Source organism: Aspergillus tanneri, assembly GCF_003426965.1.
Source record: "Aspergillus tanneri strain NIH1004 chromosome Unknown AapTan_5_pilon_pilon_pilon, whole genome shotgun sequence".
NCBI classification, from domain to species: domain Eukaryota; kingdom Fungi; phylum Ascomycota; class Eurotiomycetes; order Eurotiales; family Aspergillaceae; genus Aspergillus; species Aspergillus tanneri.
In genome coordinates this window covers 185,994-204,154 of record NW_022984632.1, presented here as the reverse complement: position 1 = coordinate 204,154, position 18,161 = coordinate 185,994, and the positions used below count along the sequence as shown (strand labels likewise).

At 47.7% G+C, this 18,161-nt stretch overlaps 7 protein-coding genes across 7 annotated transcripts; 1 reads left to right on the top strand and 6 right to left on the bottom strand.

Annotated features, from left to right (window-relative positions):
• Positions 1 to 89: 89 nt before the first annotated feature.
• ATNIH1004_009475 (uncharacterized protein) lies at positions 90 to 1,893 on the bottom strand (the record flags this gene model as incomplete). The annotated part of the gene is made up of 4 exons (XM_033574067.1): positions 90 to 553; positions 624 to 848; positions 905 to 1,736; positions 1,792 to 1,893. The coding sequence occupies 4 exons, from the start codon at positions 1,891 to 1,893 to the stop codon at positions 90 to 92; spliced, it is 1,623 nt and encodes a 540-aa protein (XP_033422085.1).
• A 187-nt stretch (positions 1,894 to 2,080) lies between these two features.
• On the top strand, positions 2,081 to 3,559 carry ATNIH1004_009474 (MDR family NADPH-dependent oxidoreductase; the record flags this gene model as incomplete). Its single annotated transcript, XM_033574066.1, has 3 exons — positions 2,081 to 2,101; positions 2,150 to 2,425; positions 2,480 to 3,559. The coding sequence occupies 3 exons, from the start codon at positions 2,081 to 2,083 to the stop codon at positions 3,557 to 3,559; spliced, it is 1,377 nt and encodes a 458-aa protein (XP_033422084.1).
• A 1,278-nt stretch (positions 3,560 to 4,837) lies between these two features.
• ATNIH1004_009473 (uncharacterized protein) lies at positions 4,838 to 5,116 on the bottom strand (the record flags this gene model as incomplete). Its single annotated transcript, XM_033574065.1, has 1 exon — positions 4,838 to 5,116. The coding sequence occupies one exon, from the start codon at positions 5,114 to 5,116 to the stop codon at positions 4,838 to 4,840; it is 279 nt and encodes a 92-aa protein (XP_033422083.1).
• A 46-nt stretch (positions 5,117 to 5,162) lies between these two features.
• On the bottom strand, positions 5,163 to 5,536 carry ATNIH1004_009472 (uncharacterized protein; the record flags this gene model as incomplete). Its single annotated transcript, XM_033574064.1, has 2 exons — positions 5,163 to 5,342; positions 5,411 to 5,536. 2 exons carry the CDS (start codon positions 5,534 to 5,536, stop codon positions 5,163 to 5,165), a joined length of 306 nt encoding a protein of 101 aa, XP_033422082.1.
• A 3,851-nt stretch (positions 5,537 to 9,387) lies between these two features.
• ATNIH1004_009471 (YbhB/YbcL family Raf kinase inhibitor-like protein) lies at positions 9,388 to 10,001 on the bottom strand (the record flags this gene model as incomplete). The annotated part of the gene is made up of 2 exons (XM_033574063.1): positions 9,388 to 9,809; positions 9,878 to 10,001. 2 exons carry the CDS (start codon positions 9,999 to 10,001, stop codon positions 9,388 to 9,390), a joined length of 546 nt encoding a protein of 181 aa, XP_033422081.1.
• A 2,546-nt stretch (positions 10,002 to 12,547) lies between these two features.
• Positions 12,548 to 14,345, bottom strand: ATNIH1004_009470 (protoporphyrinogen/coproporphyrinogen oxidase; the record flags this gene model as incomplete). Its single annotated transcript, XM_033574062.1, has 7 exons — positions 12,548 to 12,683; positions 12,736 to 13,172; positions 13,225 to 13,400; positions 13,517 to 13,706; positions 13,780 to 14,064; positions 14,124 to 14,204; positions 14,274 to 14,345. 7 exons carry the CDS (start codon positions 14,343 to 14,345, stop codon positions 12,548 to 12,550), a joined length of 1,377 nt encoding a protein of 458 aa, XP_033422080.1.
• A 1,909-nt stretch (positions 14,346 to 16,254) lies between these two features.
• ATNIH1004_009469 (uncharacterized protein) lies at positions 16,255 to 17,281 on the bottom strand (the record flags this gene model as incomplete). The annotated part of the gene is made up of 2 exons (XM_033574061.1): positions 16,255 to 16,812; positions 16,895 to 17,281. The coding sequence occupies 2 exons, from the start codon at positions 17,279 to 17,281 to the stop codon at positions 16,255 to 16,257; spliced, it is 945 nt and encodes a 314-aa protein (XP_033422079.1).
• Between the last annotated feature and the right edge of the window lie 880 nt (positions 17,282 to 18,161).

Here is an 18,161-nt window from a genome sequence, read left to right as displayed (position 1 = left end):
GCTCTCCACTTCTGCTAACCATTCCTCCTCTCATGAGGTATTGTCATTTTAATGTTCGAAGATCATATTCCGCGGCTCCAGCCACGAATTTAACCAGCGAAGCTGCCAGTAACAAAGACCTTTTCGTGCTTCATTAGCAAGCTACAGACCAAGCAAATGGCTCCCGCAGCGATGATGGGCACGTAGGCCAGCTGGATCGCTCTAGTGATACCATGAATTGCCGCGGCATAATCCTCGGGACTCGCAGAGCGGAGGAGCTGGCTCCCCACGCCCGATATTGCGTTCGAGATCTCGTCCTCACTAGCCAGGGGGAACACCTGCTGCAGGGCCTGTTGCGCGAAGTTCACGAACAGGGCGCCGGAGATACCCGTGCCGAAGACGATCCCCATCATCTGTCCAACCGTCATGAAGCCCACGCAGAAGGGGATCTCCCCAGGCTTGACCTTCATCTGTGCGATCGCGAAGCCGGCCTGGCAGAAGCAGCCCACGCCGGTGCCCAGGATGATGGTGTAGCCGTAGATTTTGGCGTCGGAGGTGTGTTCGTCTACCGTGTCTGTTTTGTAGCGAGGCTTGTTAGGGTGTGTTTCGTGGTAGTTGGGGAGTGCGTCCGAAGGAGGACTTACAAAGGAGGACACCGCCGATTAACTCGAGAGCAGCTCCGAAAATGTACCAGGGGTAGTAGTAGCCGGTCTTGCCCATCAACTGACCGTTGATCAGGTTGAAGGCGACCAGGAGCAGAATGAAGGGCAGGAGATGGACGGAGGTCTGAACGGCTGTGCTTCCGCGGGTGAATTGGTAGTAGATGGGCAGGTAGTAGATGCCGATGAAGCTGCCGAATGTCGCCAACACTGTACGTAGTTAGACTTTGCGCCATGTTTGTGCAGTAAACGTGGGGCATACTCACTCATAGTGAAGAAGAGAACGATCAAGGTACGGCTCTTCCAGAAATGCATGGGGAACATGCGGTTCTCGAAGCTGGTTCCCAGGTTGAAGGTTTGTTGCACTACAAACAGGATCAACAGGACACCGGCGCCCACGAAGAGACCAATGCTGTTCGAGCTGCTCCAGCTCCACAGAACGCCGCCGAAGTTCATGGCCATAATCGCGCACAGAAGGGTACCAATGGACAGCAGTGCCCCAATGTAGTCGATCTGGCCAAACCGCTTGAGGATAGGAACATCTTTCTGGGGTCTGAAGTCGGGCAAGAGGAGGAAGTAGACCGGAGCCACAACCGCTCCGACCAGCAGGTTCAGGTAGAATGCCCAACGCCAGGTCGCCTTGCTGTCACCGAGGGCACCGCCAACCACTGGACCCAGCACTGTGCCGACACCCCAAATGAATCCAGTCAGACTGAAATATTTCGGACGTTCAATGTTGTCTGTGGTCACCGACATCAATGTCAACAGGCCCATGTACATTCCACAGCCACCGGCACCCGCGATGGCACGACCGACTATGAAGCTGTTGATGTCTGGAGCGCCACCGCAGAGGGCCGACGCGCCCATGAACATGACCGTGCTTCCAATGTAAAGCTTCTTCGCGGAGAAGGTTCCATAGGCCTTGGACCAAATCAAGGTAGTAGCAGCCGACGCCAGAGCAAAGGAGACACCCAGCCAAGGAACCAAACTGACATGGCCAAAGGTTTCGACGACTTTCGGCTGAACATTGGCCACTACAGTATTGTCGAGTGCATACAAGAACAAGGACGAAAGCAGCGCACTTACCACTAGGGCCCACTGTGGATATGGGGTTAGCGAGGGATCAATAAGCATTGATGGTGCGACGTCTTACTTTAACGCCGTGCACGTCTCTTGGGGACTGTGGCTTCTCGATCGGAGTCTCCGAGGGCGGCTCAGAGGATGACGAGCGCAAAGAATCACTTGAAGTCTCCATTGTTGTGGTGACAAGTGTCGACAAAATGTTGGTTGAAATGTGAAGCAGAACTAGGAGATTTTGGTGGGGTTGGCTTTTGCCTTTGTACTGATGATTGTGGCTGAGGTGACTGTGATGATAAGTCATTGTCAGGGACACCAGTAGCTATTTATCATCATGATGCCCCGGTCGATTTGTCTTTCCACCGATGCTCTTGCCCAGCACGCTGGTATGTTCGCGAGACGGAGTTGCTTGATTGCGCTGACCGTGTCGGTAGGTGCCCACGACCAGAACGGGCCCGGAAACTCGACCAGGCCAAGGGAATTTCCCTGAGCTGTTGGCCCTCTCTCCGGATGCGTCTGTGCCAGGCTCGAGGATCTCCGGCGGAAATAGCGTGGAGCCAAGGGACTCAAGGCTCCTGCCCACCCGGATTTTCTGTGGGTCCCGGAAATGTTTTGAAATCCAGCCTCGAAGACCATCATCAATGGTATATCCCCTTATCAAGAGATACGATCGCAATGGTTATTATAAGAACGATGGCCGGAATTGCTCCGTATCTCTGTCACCTTAATTCCTCTGGCTGAATTCCTGCCTCAATCTTGCCCAGTCTGATATCATGTCCGCCCAAACGGTCACGTTCCAGCGCCAGTCGACAGAACCCGCCAGTCTCATCCGCATTTACCGTCACGACGCTGTAGGCGCCGCCCCAATTCCCGCAGACTCGGTTCTGCTGAAGTTCTTGGCTGCTCCTGTGAACCCCCTGGATTTGTTGGTGATTGCTGGCCGATATCCCGTCCAACCACACCATCGCTATAACGACGAACCCATCCCGGGATACGATGGCGTGGCTCGCGTCGAGCGTGTCGGCACGGACGTTGAGGCGTTAAAGCCTGGGGACCACGTTATACCCCGTGCCCACGGCTTGGGGACCTGGCGCACGGAAGCCGTGGTTCCGGCGGCAGCCGTGCTGAAAGTGTCGAAGAGTTTGGAACCGCCGACCGCCAGTCTGCTGAAGACAGGTTGCTCGACGGCTTATCTTCTGTTAGAGAGCTGTCCCTCCTTGTGTCCGGGAGATTGGGTTGTTCTGAATGCCGCGACGGGATGGATTGCGCGGATGGTGGTGCAATTTGCCCTGCTCAAGGGCTGTCCGAGTATCTGTGTGATTCGAGACCGGGATGATGTCGAGGCCACGCGACAGTCACTTCTCAATCAGGGCGCTCGTGCGGTCGTCACCGAGTCTCAACTTGCCAAAGAAGGCCCGGCTGAGATCGCGGCCGGGATGCGTATTACCCTCGCACTGGATGCGGTCTTCGGACAATCTGGTCAACGACTTGCCGCCATGCTCGCTCCCGGGGGTACCTTCATCAATTACGGGTCGCTGGGGGGTGCGGGCGGCCAATTAGTCCTCAGCCAGGAGCTAATCTTCTGGAAACAAATCACTTTCAAGAATTTCCGACTGTCCCAAGCGCTGAGTCGGTATACGGAGGACGCACAGATTGACCTCCTTTCGTGGTTCACCGAACTCTTCGAGGAAGGGAAGATCACTGCGCCACCGGTCAACCGCGTGGACTGGGAAGAGGACGGGGATGGTGGAAATCTCGAGAAGAAGGTCCAGTCGGTGTTGGCTAGAGTCGGTGGGAAGGTAAGACCAGCCGTCGGGTGCACCAAGCACGTCGTGCAGTTCTAAGTTTCTCTCTTTGTTTTCTTTTCTCCTTATTTTTATGCGTAAATGACAAGCCTATCATTGTTTCCTTTAAATACAGTTCAGTTGTCCTTGCCGATATAGCAGATTTACGTAGACTAGAGCATAGAATGTATATATGGACACTCTTTACAACAGGAGTATAGTAACTCAGTCCGCACCTGCGAATTTCCGGAAGGACACACGAAAAGTCACGCGAAACACAGATCTGTCGTGATACTAGGATCTCTTCCGTCATGTTCTTTATAGCCCCTGATATTGCCAAGTTAACCATCTTGGCAAACGGATATCCGAACAATCGCCAAATTTGCCCGGAATAATACTCAAGAAATATCACGATTATGTTTATAGTCCCACTTAGTAGCAATTCTCTTAATTCGACATTCCTTATAGTTACTCACCATCCGGGATCTTGTTGTCGAAGTTAGCTATAATTATTTTACCCATTGGAGGACTGTAACGTGTTCATAAATAGGGCTGGGTATATATATATCTATTGCCGAGATGAGGGATATACAGGAAACTTGTGACAACATCAGTTCAGGTGACATAGAATGACCATACAAAGGATCTCAGCAGTGCTATAAACATTCAAGTCTCCTTGAACCTATATCTACGGGAGTTAGGGAAGAATGCAGTAAGCTCATCGAACAGCTTCACGCAACCAGTTGTCTAGGATAGGGAACGATATGTCATTGGTATCCTAGACCACGTTAACTACCATACTTCCTTGGACGGTTGACTCGCACTCATTTAGAATACAGGAAGGGGGTTGAAGTATTCGGGGGTGTGAACCACACACATTAGGCAACCACCTAAGATGCAGATCGTTACTTTATCACTAGTATACGGCGTCCTTTGCAAAGACGCTCGGAGGATCTGATATCGAAATTCTTTCTGCCCACACAGGCACAGTGGACACGACATGAACCCACGACACGGAGAACTCGAGCATTGGACGAGACCTCGCAAATGCGAGATAGAACTGTGCCTGGAAGGGCATCGTCATGAACAGAAAAAAAAGGAAAAAAAAAAGCCGTATCTTGTGAGTATTATTTCACTGGATGGACAATGTATTTTGAGACGCTTGAAAGGCTTGGTCCAAACGTGTCAACTTGCGATCGCAATCGTCCCGCGACATACAGGCTACGGCTTTTACTCATGTGGATATGCACTAGTGGAAAAAACATATGAAGTATTTGAAAAGGACCTAAATCTATATACAGTTCACGGGCATGACCCCCAGTCGTCAACCCCACAGGCCTAATCCGTATAAGCGCTTTCCCGTTCGATGATGGTTGCGTTGTACTTTCGGAGCATGTCCTCCAATCCCGGAATTGGCGCATCGAAGTCAATCAAGTAGCTGTTCATGGTGCGGGCGAGAAACACGTAGATCGACTGAGTGTAGAACAGGTCCATCAAAACCTCATCTCCGAGGACCTGTTTGGCTTTGAGCACCGTGTCCTTGTTGACACGATTGCGCAGACAAAGGTATTTAACCACCGCATTGATCAGTCGTTGGCGATCAGAGAAGAGCTCCATTGAGCTCAAGTCCCCGGAGCGGATACCCGCTATTAGTTGCGTCAGTTTACCCGAGGACCCGGGCCACGGGCTCATTGACGTCCCACTCGTACGGAGCATTGAGCAGGGACGCGGTGCACAAGACGACCAGTTGCCAGTCCTTCGAGCGCAAGCTGCGCTGGGGCCACCAAGCACGGCTCAGAAGTTTCACGAAGGTTGGGAAAAAGGTGGGCGCATTGGCGACCAGCTGAGGATCGGTTGTTAGTGCATCGCTCTCCCATCGCAGAAAACCATGGAGAGAATAAGAGAATGTACCTTAAAGATGTTGCGCTCGAAGGGAAGTGTTTTTAGGGTTGCGCTGACCTCCTCCGGAGACATTGCGGAGTCCACGTACGGCAGGAGGAGGTTGTTGGTCATGTCGCGGTTGTTCCAGGAAGTCATGATGACAGAAGAGTCGAAGCCGATGAGATATATTGTGAAGAAGGATGAAGTGTGTGTTTAAGTGGGTTTTCAATGTGTTGATTGTGGTGATTGGGGCTGATGATTGCTGATGAGCTGGAGTTGTTGATGGGATGGGTTCGTCGGGGGGTTTTATAACTTAACATTTGTAGTGATTGACCAGCATAATATACAAGGAAGGCCAAAAATAAGCTAGCGAGCAGAAGCAATCATTTCCGATGGTGATTCCTAGCGAATGACCAGTATATCCTTGTCCGGCAATCCTACTACCCTTACTCATCCACGCCGACGCTCGAGTTCGCTGCCCATAATTTGCCCATGGCGCCCCCCATTGAAGTGCGGCATTTTCGGTAATAATACATGCAGCAACTGATAATTGTAGGAATAGAAGATGCAGTTTTATTAAGGGCTAGCTAAGGGTGGTGTGGAAGAGGTTGACGTTATAACTAAGACTTTTAAGAAGATTTTGGGTCTGGCTTATGCTCCTTAACTGGGACTTTAACAGGGCGGTCATGATCTTTGTAGTCATAGTCAAAGTTTTCTTCAGTGTTAACCGAGTGATTATTCTTTTTATCCTTGTTATTTGTTGAGACTGATACACTGTTTCCAGCGTCAACGCCTTTTAAACCGTTGATCAGGGTATTATGGGGCTAATGGGAATAATAGGGTAGTTATCCTGGTCCTTTTTATTATACAAGGATGTGAATTTATTTGTGGAGGGCACAGACATGCTGTTTCCGACGTCATCCCCACCTGGGCCACTGATAATTTGGTGGGATTGGGCTCGGGCTACTGCGGCAGTACGGCAATAAGAATTCCGCCGTGAAGTCCCTTTATGTTGGTGGGCTTGGCTCGGATTTACGTGATTAGCTGATGTTGTATATTAAAGTTAGAGGAAGGACCTATTAGTGGCGGACCACCTGACCACCCACCGCCTTTCCGCCGGTGGGTGGTCGGCGGCCTACAGGCATTTCCACCCTAGAGGCAGATTTTTAAAATAGTATCTTTTTGAAGCCATACAAACCACCCAACATGACTAAATTATCTGAAATTCATGATGGGCGTGTAGATGAAGCCGTCCGAGCTGCCCAGCAAATTAAAAACCAAATATCGCTAAAATAGCGCGAGAATTCGGAGTTCCTTACCGCACGCTATACGGCCGCATCCATGATCATAAAAAGTCTCGAAATGGTCGCCCCCTACAAATAAGGCGCTTGATCAATATCAGGAGACTGCCTTAGTCCAGTGGATTGCTAAAATGCGAGATCTTTATCTTCCCGTTACAATTACGCTTCTTATTGACTTTGCAAATCAAACATTAAAGCGGGTTGGATCTCTACGACGCGTCGATCGATCCTGGGCGTATCGCTTCGCTAAAAGGCTTCCTCCTGACCTCCAACTTCGTCCAGAGATACAGAAAACGAAAGAAAAGAAGCGAATAGAAGCAGAGGATGTTGGAGAGCTTCAGTTTTGGTATAATCAGCTCGCAAATTTGCTTCGCGGGGTCCCCGATTATCTCGTGTATAACTTTGACGAGTGTGGATTTCAACCAGGCGAAGGAAAGAATCAAAAAGTGCTAGGGACAAAAGGAAAGAGGCCTCGCGATAATCCTAAAGCAGAGCATGCAGAGAATATAACTGCGCTTGAGTGTATTGCTGCAGATGGCTGGGTTATGACTCCGTTCTTTATTTTTAAAGGCCAAAAATTTATGGAGCGTTGGTACGATGATAAAGACATTCCAGAGGATTATTATACCGCGGTCTCTGATAAAGGCTATATTAATGATGAACTAATGATTGAATGGCTTCATCGATTCCATGAAGAGACCAAGAATCGTAAAAAAAGGGGAGAAACGTGTTCTTCTCTTTAACGGTTATACTTCTCATAAAACGCTCGAATTTATTCAACTCTGCGAGACCTACGAGATTCTTCCTTTCTGCTTTAAACCTCATACAACTCACCTCTGCCAACCGCTTGATGGAAAGCCCTTTCTTACATATAAAACGCATTTTCGTAATGCGAATAATCTCATCGCGCAGTGGTGTGGGGTGCCGGGAGATAAATCGACTTTTTACGAGATATCGCGGCCGTACGAGACAAGACTTTTAAGCAACGAATTATTCGCAACTCGTTTAAAGAACGCGGAATCTTCCCTCCAGATGGGTCCTCTATAATTAAAGCAATTGAGCAAACTTTACCGCCGATTCCAGAGATCTCCGCGCCCGATCTACGCGCGTACGGAGAGACTACGCCTCCTCCGAATCCTCTCTCTTCAAGTGTTGAAAACACGCCTCCAAAACCGCTAAGCAAGTCGAAAAGAATCAGAAGAAGCTACTTCATCTACTGGATAGCGTACAGATTAATCCTCGCGTTGAGCGCTGCTTGGAGCGCATATTTTATCAACAGAAACTTCAGTCGGAACAACTTAATATAATGAACTCTACTCTAGAGCGAATTGAAGCGGTTCAGGCACCTCGCCGCCGCAGGGCTACTAAACGAGAGGTTCCACGCCTTGGAGATAGTGGTATACTACGCGTACGGGATGCAAATCGCTCTATTGCAGGTAGGAGAGCAAAAGAGGCGTTAAAAAAAGAAGAAGAAAGCGGATAAGGCATTTAAAGAGGCGTACGGCTTCGCCCCCACGCCACTGCTGCGGAAGATCAAAATCCTGTCTCCCATAGTGAAATGGCAGAGGAATCGGGTAGTCAGGTTTTTATTATGGATTCTACAGGTTCTAGGTGTTGAATTACGAATTGCTTCAAAAATCTGCCTCTAGGGTGAAAATGCCTGTAGGCCGCCGACCACCCACCGCCTTTCCGCCGGTGGGTGGTCAGGTGGTCCGCCACTAATACTGGTCTTTAAAAGTATAGGGGCCAAAAAAAAAAATAAAAGTCGCAAAGGGAATGTATCAATACTGGGTGCTAAAAAAAGACACTTAAGGTTGTAGTCCCATGAAAAGAGGCCGCCCTGAGTAGCTTTATAATGCTTCAGATGTTTTACTGGCATGCTAAAGTATGCTGGGCATGGGAAATAAATAAATATTGCTGTTGAGAATCTCGGGGAAGAAGCTATGTCGTGAGGTGCTAGGATAGCGGTGACTGGATAGTATATTGGAACTATCGGTGCGATGTAGTATCGCATGGTGAGTATATTCTTCTATCTAGGAGAGAGCGTAGATAAACGCTTCCTTATGTCTACGTGTCCCTTAACCCCTTAGCCCCTTGCGTGTGATATGTCAGATGGCTTCAGGACTAGGATACCCGAAGGTGCCTTAGGCATCCTGTTTTCAACAATTGCCGAGATATTGTTCTACCATAAGAATGCTGCCAAGAAAAGGATGTTTGCTTAGATTAGTTCTATTAGACCATCACATTCTTTATCCTTTAAAGCTAGGAAGGATAGGTATTAATTAGTACAAAAAGGCAGTGTGACCGTTTTATTACCACTTAATATCTGTTAAGTCTATCCCTCGAATAGCTAATTGCTATTTGTTTAAGTTTTCTATTTGTGTGCCCGTGAAATCTGATGCGAATTCAGTAAGGCCGTTTTATAATCCGTTGAAATTGTTACTCCTGTCTTCGGCTTCTGTACAAGGCAAAATTATTAAGGCGTTTGAAGTGATAGTCAGAGCATTCAGGGAGATGACCAAGGCAAGTAGGACACTGTTTTGTAGATTATTTTAATTGGCGAGAAAGTAAATGGCGTATCTGATCTACATTCCACATTAACAACTTCAAGTTGGGACTCCCTCTTGTACCGAACCTTTCTCGACGCGTGTAACCCTCAATTCACGCACTCCAGTAGTCAACAACACCCTTCCCCGCAAAACGTTTCTAGTTACTGTTGAAGTAATTCGCTGCCACGGTAGACCCCAGCCTAATTTCTTTTTCCCAAGAATCGAGATTATAGCGCATCCGATGCATATTTCCTAGATTCTGCCCGCTAGGCGGCGCATACTTCTTCCCATTGAACCCAGCCGGCTGCTCGTACAGAATGAAGATATACCGATGCGGCGAGCTTCCTGGAGGTGGGGCGGGACCGATGTAATTGGCGACGAATGGCGCGGTAACTTTCAGTGTGTGAACGTTCGGATCGCTGTCTGATGGAGTGGGCTGGAGTCCTGGCTGGATCCAATGCAGGATGGGGCCGAGGACACCGAAGGAAGGAAACGGGGCGTCGATATCAAGGCCGATGACCATGTACGTACTGCTTGGCGAAAGGTCGCGAAAAAATAGTTCCGGGGGAGATTGCGCATCTAATACAAACACATAGGTTTGTCAGTATGCCATACGTTGTCCCTGATATTATGCTGTGACTTCTGACCCGCTCTAGGGATATACTGGCCCGGTCGGATGCCCGCATGCTTGCCGACATTCAAACCGAGCACTTTGGAGACATCATCCTCAATAAGTGACAGAGCTTTCTTGATGCTATTATTTGCAGGCATGGTAAGCAGCAACAGATAGGAGGGTAGAAATAATAGCCCGGAACAGAAGGTGGAGAGAAGAGTATCTAGTATACGTACGTAGGTACTATTCAAGGGCTCGTCCTTGATTTACCAACCATCTATCGGCCTTAATGGCCGGAGTTAGGGAAACTCCGTCAAAGGAACAGTTGACGCAACTTCAAAGTCCACTCAAACATGCTATCTCATATCTCCTCTGTCTCATATCTCCATTGAATCACAGGGGTCTATCTCCGGTCCGCGGCAATCCAGAATCTAGCCCCACGGTCCGTCACGTTATGGTAAATGTACACAGTACACCAGACGGGCGATGATGTTATGCCCTTTGATTTTATTCTCTGGAATCTGTTGCACTAATTGTTAATTAGTATATAAGTCGTGCGCTATCACACAGCAGGTTTAGATAAACAAACCCAAAGATGATGGTGACATATACTGTGAGCACTAAAACTTCTACGAGGAAACATTTCTCACTGACATGTCTGTCTAGAATCTATATACCCGCGACGCCGAATTCGATGTCGACTACTATGTGTACAAGCACATGGCTCTGGCGGCCGAATTATTGGGTCCGTCCGTCCTGGTTTCTTGGGAACTCTTTCAGTTGCCCGACGATGCTCCCTTCAGTTACGAGATCGCCGTGATGGGTATAACTTAGTTCTGAAGCTAATAAGACCTCCAATATAACTCCAAATTCCTATATTTCTGAGATTCATGGCTGTGCGCCACTTTTAATATGGCGACACCTGGGCCAAGCACCCTCCGGAGGCACCTCAGGTGGCTGAAGTTAGCCAGAAATCTAGATGGCTTACCCGTGATGATCGAATTCAAAATTTAACTCTACGTGATGCTGGTTTTACCTATCAACAGATCTGCTCCCAGCTAGGATTTACCCATCGCCAGGTACAATACACATGCCAAAATGAGCAAAGGACCCCCGAAAGCCTCCTGGCTAGCATCCAAGGCTATCAGAAGAAGATGTGAATAATATTATTACTTATATTTCCTCTTCAAAACGTACACGCCGGCTACCTTGTAAGAAAGTTATTGAAGTACTTGATCTTCCCTGTGGAGAGACTGCCCTTGCTCGAGCACTTAAAAACAAGGTTATTCCCGATGCAAAGCTTTTCGAAAGCCACCTCTATCTGATCAAAATAAGAGCGTACGTCTAGCCTGGGCCCTTGAGCATGTAAATTGGACAGCTGAGCAATGGAATCGAATTCTTTGGTCCGATGAAACATGGGTTACTTCAGGATTCCACACAAGAATCTGGGTTACCGGGAAGGCAGGTGAAGAACTAGAAGAGACCTGCCTTCGAACCTCTCCTCCTAGAAAGCGTGGATGGATGTTTTGGGCGTCATTTCATGGAAATTCCAAAGTACCATGTTTATTCTGGGAGAAAGAATGGGGGTCTATTAATGCAGAGACATACTCTGAGCGAATTATATTCATCCTGCCTCAGGCAGTAGGTAGGCTGACCGTTGGGAAGGGAAATTCCCATGGGAAATCGGGATGGGACTCCCGTCCCATAAAAACGGGACGATTTTCTAAGATTTTATGGGAATGGGAATGGGAAGGGAATGCCAAGAGATTCCCACTGGGATTCCCCCTTCTTTCTGGATGGGAATCCCTTCCCATTTTCTTGAGACGGGATTCGGGACCACCCCCAGGATCCTTATGGGAATATGGGACGGGACCAGACCTCCCTCGGGATCCCGAATCCCTCCCAACGGCCAGCCTATCAATGGGACATCATGTGAATATATATACCCAATACTCCTCATAGAGGGGTTGGGCAGAACATCCTTCTGAATACATTCAATTCTCACCTCCATACCAATATCCCATATAATCAGACACGTATACACACCGGCAACATGATTGGCCTCGGCCTGCTGCGGCTATGCCCTACGCTGATTGCCACAGCGTTGTAAGTATGCAGCTGGCATATATTATTTCTACCTAAAATTACAGAGAATAACAGATGCATCAACCGTGTTAGTCAATGTATTGCCCGAACCTCCTTTCGGCCACCGTATATCCCCGAACCAGCAACATCTCACCGCCCCGCTCTTCCAGCATTGGTTCCGAAGTGCATCGGGCCGCATTTGGAAGGGCGTAATTTGTATCCTCACTCAGCTGCAATGACTGCTTTGCATTGCTAATTTTGTGGTCCGCCCATCTACAACGATTGGTGGTTGTACGGAGCCAGTTTTGTCCTGTCAAATGCGCATCTGCCTTTCGTGCCACGACTCCTGGAAGAGTCTGGCAGCGTTGGGCGATTGGATAAAGGTCAACAATATACAAGTGCTGGCGGTGGATCTGCCTCTACTACTGGTCACAACGGCAGTTACACTGGCGTCAGGGAATTGGCAGTAAAAGAATTATATTTATAGCAAATAAATTTAGATCTAAATAAATAGTTGTAGAAGTATATTTATTTACTGGTCTAGTAAGCTGCATTATCTACTTAACACCGGTCATAATCCACTGCTTTTGTCACTCCGTAGATAATACTGTCTATATCCTTACCGGACAACAGTCTTCATGCTTGTCAGGCGGCGCTCAGTGTTGGCACGACCGTTGACAAAGTCAGGATAGGCCAAAGAGAGCTCGACAGCGCCAGAGACAATGTGGTCAACAGCTTCAACACCCAGCATAAAACTATATTCCGTTAGCACATGTACACAGGTCCCAATTATAGGTAGCGACTTACCTGTGGTCCTGATTACCGACTTCGTACTTCCACGAGCCGAATCTGCCACGAGAGAGAATGTCCTTCTGCTGCAAGTAGGGCAGAATCTCGTTCAGAGCACCGTTGCGCTCTAAGCTGGGAGTGGGGTATCCATGGTCGAAACGACGCACGTAGGTGCTGACGATCTCGTCCTCGGGCTTAAGCAACTTAGTGTTAATCAGGCCCTGGATACTGTCGGCCAACAGGGTGTCGTGTTTAACAGGTTTATACTGCGACTCAGAAACCTCCAACATGATAGACCAGTACGGTCCTTCCTGGGCCTTGGAAGAAGCAGGCTTCTGACCGTTGGCAAGCTGCTTGGTAGGCAACTTGGCATTCTCCTTAGGCTGATTGTTGGGGGAGTAATTGGAAAAGATGGTGGCACGGTAGAAAGGGCAGTTGTCCTCAGGGAAGTAAAGCTGGGACTGTTAGATTCTATTTCTACTTTATCTTAGTAAAGAGGTAATATACCCAGCACTTGTCTCCGATGTGCTCAGGGCGCTTGCCACGGATACCGACACCGATAACGTTGGTGGAAGAGTAGAAGAGGGGCTTGCAGAGCTGCAGCAGCTTGGTATCAGCCATGGCTTTGGCGAGGTAGTCAACAGCCATGGTCGAGATAAGAGATCCGTAATGGACAACGGTACCTGGAAATCTTCATTAGCTTAATAGCTAGTAATAATATAAGAAATTTAACCGACCGTCCTTTAGGTAGACCTTTTTTTGGCATCGGCATTAACCTTGACCACTCTGCTGTGCTCACCAAAGCGAGTCTTATCCTTGGCAATCGTGTTAGCCACAGCAATCCAGATACCACCAGTACCACCCTCAGCAGGGAACTTAAAGGTGGCATTGGGTCCCCAATTGCCAGCCACCTTGTTAAGGATGACATTGCTGGTCAACAGCTTTAAGTTGGGGGCAGCCACACGCTCGCCAACCCAGGTAGCGTTCATCTTGCTAGGGGGGCACAGCCCAGACTTTAAAGTTGTATGGGCGCATAAAAATCTCGTTTAGCCGCTGGCCGACATTGCGGGTGTTCCAGATGTCGAAGTTCTCGGGCTTGTCGGACGCAGGACGGGCGCGAGCCTCCAGGGCGGCGTCAATCAGACTCCCAATGCATTTAACCTGCTCCTCCTTGGGCAAGACGGAAATGTTGTTCTGGAAAGGGTAGGGGACCCAGCGGCCCTCGTAGCGGACATACGAGACACGCTGGTGCTCATACCAGTCCTCGACCTTGGGAAGGGCTTCGTTGAGGCAGTCGTCGAAATACTTGTAGTGGGAGAATATAACGTGTCCACCGACATCGAACAGCTGCACAACAATTAATATCCGATAACCACATTATTATCCCTTGCTGCAGAACGACTTACGAAGCCTTCAGGGGTAACGTCAGTGGAGGCTAGTCCACCGGGGGTTTTGTTTGAGTCGATGATCAACCACGAGGCGCTGTTCTAAATTCCATGTATTGTTAGAAGTTGCCAGAATAATTCTTTATGTCTTCATCATCTAATTTATCCGACTTGCCAGCTGCTGGAGGCGTTTGGCAGCGCCCAGACCGGTCGGGCCAGCACCGATAACCAAAACATCAACATTGCTGGGAAGACTGTGTTAGCACTATAATTTATAAGCACGGCAGAGATAAGGCCAAGTACATTTGCTTAGCAGCCATGATAAGAGGATTTGAGGGGCAAGGGAAGTCAGACGGGGTTGAGATGGGAGAAAAGGAGACAGAGTGGGAGAAGAGAGGAGGCCAGTGGGAAAAAGAGAGAAAGGAGCGGTAGGAATCCAAAACAAACAAGAAGCAAAGCCTAAAAGAGAGCAGCAGGCAGATTAGGCACTTTAAGTTCGACGGCGACCGTCTTAAATCTCAAAGCTTGCCACGCGGATGCACTGCGGAAACGCCGCGCGTCAGTGGGTGCAGATCATCGCGAATCCTTCGTAGAAGCATGGACCAGACTAATAGTGATCCAGGGGGTTTGATCAACTCTAACAGGCGTCTTTGTTTGTCTGGCGATCTTAATCTGTTTGACTGGTTGTACACCGTAATTTCAGGGGCGGTTCCATGGGACTGACTGTTTACCTTAAACTTACTGCTTTTTATCTTATATATACGTCTCTATATCCACATTTTAGTCATATACTACCTATAAAGTGCTACTCTCTACTGTCCTCCATACTGATGCTTGTATCTATCCGGGCCGAGCAGTTGCCCCACACTCTTCCCCACTTAACCGGGATCGGGTCGCTCTGTCTCCTGACTACAGTTCCGCCCGAAAGTCTGAATAATCCAGTTGCCGCGCAACCCAACCATGGTTTTTACCCATACATGTAAAATATATATATCTCGCAACATATGACGGTCGGAATTAAATTTACTATATTATAAGCAATATAAGCGGTAAAATTTTATAAAAATATATAAAAAAGCACAAAAATTACGTTGTATTTTATATTCAACTTATGTAATTTTATACTCAGTTTTTAGCTTATAATACAACATAGTACTATTGGTACCTACAATAAATAATATAAAAAAAAGTGAGAAAAAAAAAATATATATATAAAAATTATACTAGATTTATCTGAAATTTATATAAAATTATGTAACTATACTATTATAATATAAAGATTGCTTGAAATACATACTGCAAAATCTTGTAATAGGAAGATTTATATGGCACGAAGATATATATATATATATATCTATAGTACTTATTGAGATATAACACAACAAAATTATATACAAGTATAGTATTTTTTTATATATAGCATTAAAATAACTATCTAGTATTAAATATATATACAAATATTTTTATGTAGATATTTTTTATTTTTTTTATAATTTGCAATTAAAATTTACAGGTTTTTCTGTTTCGGACTGCTTATTATATATAACATTTTTACTGCGATAGTAAAATTTTTTTTTTTTTTAAAACCTATAATTATATTATTAATAATAGCACATTAAACTAATTATATGGTTTTATTAGTTTTAAAACATGTTGGTTGTATAATACAGAATAAGAAAATATTGAAATTAGGAGTGTAGAAATTTCGTTATTCAAACTTTTGACTAAGAACTATATTTGTCCCTCTTTCCTCTTTCCACATCTTCCTTCCGCTATACCATCCCTATCGCCAGCAGTCGTAAAGACTCGATAATCACAGCTTTACTACTTATTTGCCGCCTCTCTGCTCTGTTCTCTCTATCCGTCACTTCCAGGGCGATGTGAAGCGTCGTATGTGTCAAGGGCTAAACCTCTATAACCTAATAACTAGGGTGGATACAAAAGGAATCGTCGAAGAGGAAAGAGAAGAGGAAACAGCGATGAGACGATTGCGAAGTAAGGGGGAAGTCACATGATAGAGTGTACTAATCAATATACTAATCATGTGGCAGGCGAGGAGAAAGGAAACACGAGGGCTGAGGGCCCGAGTAGGCTGAGGGGCTCTAGCCCCTTACACTACTCCCCCTTCCTATATAAGGCCTCCGAAGGAGGCCTAATAGCGAGGCGGGTTGCTGGCGCGGGCTGTAAGCTTTTTCGGAGGTTTCTCGGAAGTATCAGACAAAGTAGAGCGGGCATCGCAGTCTGCGATCCAATGATCATTAGAACCGCAGTAAAGGCATAAATTATTCGCAAGTCGGAAACGGCGGCGGTCAGAGGTGGTGGATTCATGAGAAGAATCAGATAAAACAGGCGAAGCAGCTCGGGCTACTCTCACAGAGCCAACATGAACAGGATTGGGGTTTATTTTAACTGAGTTGACTCGGACCGGATCAGTATCCATTGGGTCTGTATTCGGGGTCAAAGCTGGTTTCGGGGCTGATTTTGGACTAGGACGGGTACGCCGATCGGTACTCTGGACAAGTTCAATATATTCATTATAGGGAAGATCAAAGAGAGAATTATTCGAGTCTTCTAGTATTCGACGGAGATTAGGCCGTAGCCCCCGGTGTAGCGTGGTAACACGTGATATATCTGGCCATGAGTTTACATTGGCTTCATATGAAAGTCGTTCAAAACGAGCAAGGTAGGCGATAAGCGATTCGTCATCCCTCTGTTGTATAGAAGTAAAGCGCTGAATAGCCTCCTGCTGTTCCCGTGGGTTATGGCATAGACGCTGAAAAAAGAAAAATAACTTCAGGATCCCATAGCTGGTTTTCTTCGGCAGATTGGCGGAGGTGCAGGACAGAAGCTTGCTGAGACTGTTCTAGTCGATCCCATACATAGTCAAAAGCATCAGCTCCTACGAGCTGGTCTGATCGAAGTTTTGCTTTAATTGACGGGAGCCATGTGCGAAGCGTGTATGGTTTACCGTTAAAGCGAGGCGGATCTGGCAGGCGGGATCTGGGTGTCTGGACGGAAAGAAGCTGCGTACGAAGCTGGTGGACATCTGTTCGGGAAGCATCAAGGTCCGCACGTAGTTGCTGTATTTCATTACGCTGGTTTTGAATATCAAGGCGCTGGTTTTGGAGCTCTTGCTGGAGCTGCTGCACAAGCAGGAGGAGTGGATTCGGGTCGGACATCGTAAAGATATTCCCATAGACTGGCGGACAGGCAGGCAAGCGGGCGGGCGAGCAGGCAGGCAGGCGAGCGGGCGGACAAGCGGGCAGGCGAGCGGGCAGACAGGCAGACAAGGACGATTCCTAATGTCAAGGGCTAAACCTCTATAACCTAATAACTAGGGTGGATACAAAAGGAATCGTCGAAGAGGAAAGAGAAGAGGAAACAGCGATGAGACGATTGCGAAGTAAGGAGGGGGGAAGTCACATGATAGAGTGTACTAATCAATATACTAATCATGTGGCAGGCGAGGAGAAAGGAAACACGAGGGCTGAGGGCCCGAGTAGGCTGAGGGGCTCTAGCCCCTTACAGTATGAGCGGCCTGCGTCAGGACTTCCTTCCGCTGCATCCCTCCTAGTTTTTTTTGGATCTTAACAAAGAGATGACAGCACACATGCGCCAACGTTAACAGGTGCAGCTCGGCGTCCATCCGGGACAGTCTCTCCAGTCGCAGACTAGGCAGGACGCTGGCCTTGTCCCACTCTCAAGACGATGCACTCCACGCCTAGGCTGGCCGTTGGGAGGGGATTTTCCTTTGGGATTTCCCTCCCGAATGGGACCGGGACGGGAACGGGACCAATTTCAGGAAACTTATGGAAATTAGTGATTTTAGGGAATATCCCATTCCCTAGATCGGGACTCCCTCTAATGTCTATTTGGGAAAGGGACGGGAAACGGGAACGAGCTTATAAATGGGAAGGGAATGGGAATATCCCTTCCCGAATCCCATATAATGGGAATCCCTTCCCGAATAGCTTGGCATGGGAAGGAATCAAAATTTAATTCCCATTGGGATTATGGGACGGGACTTGGACCCTTTTGGGATCCCGAATCCCTCCCAAC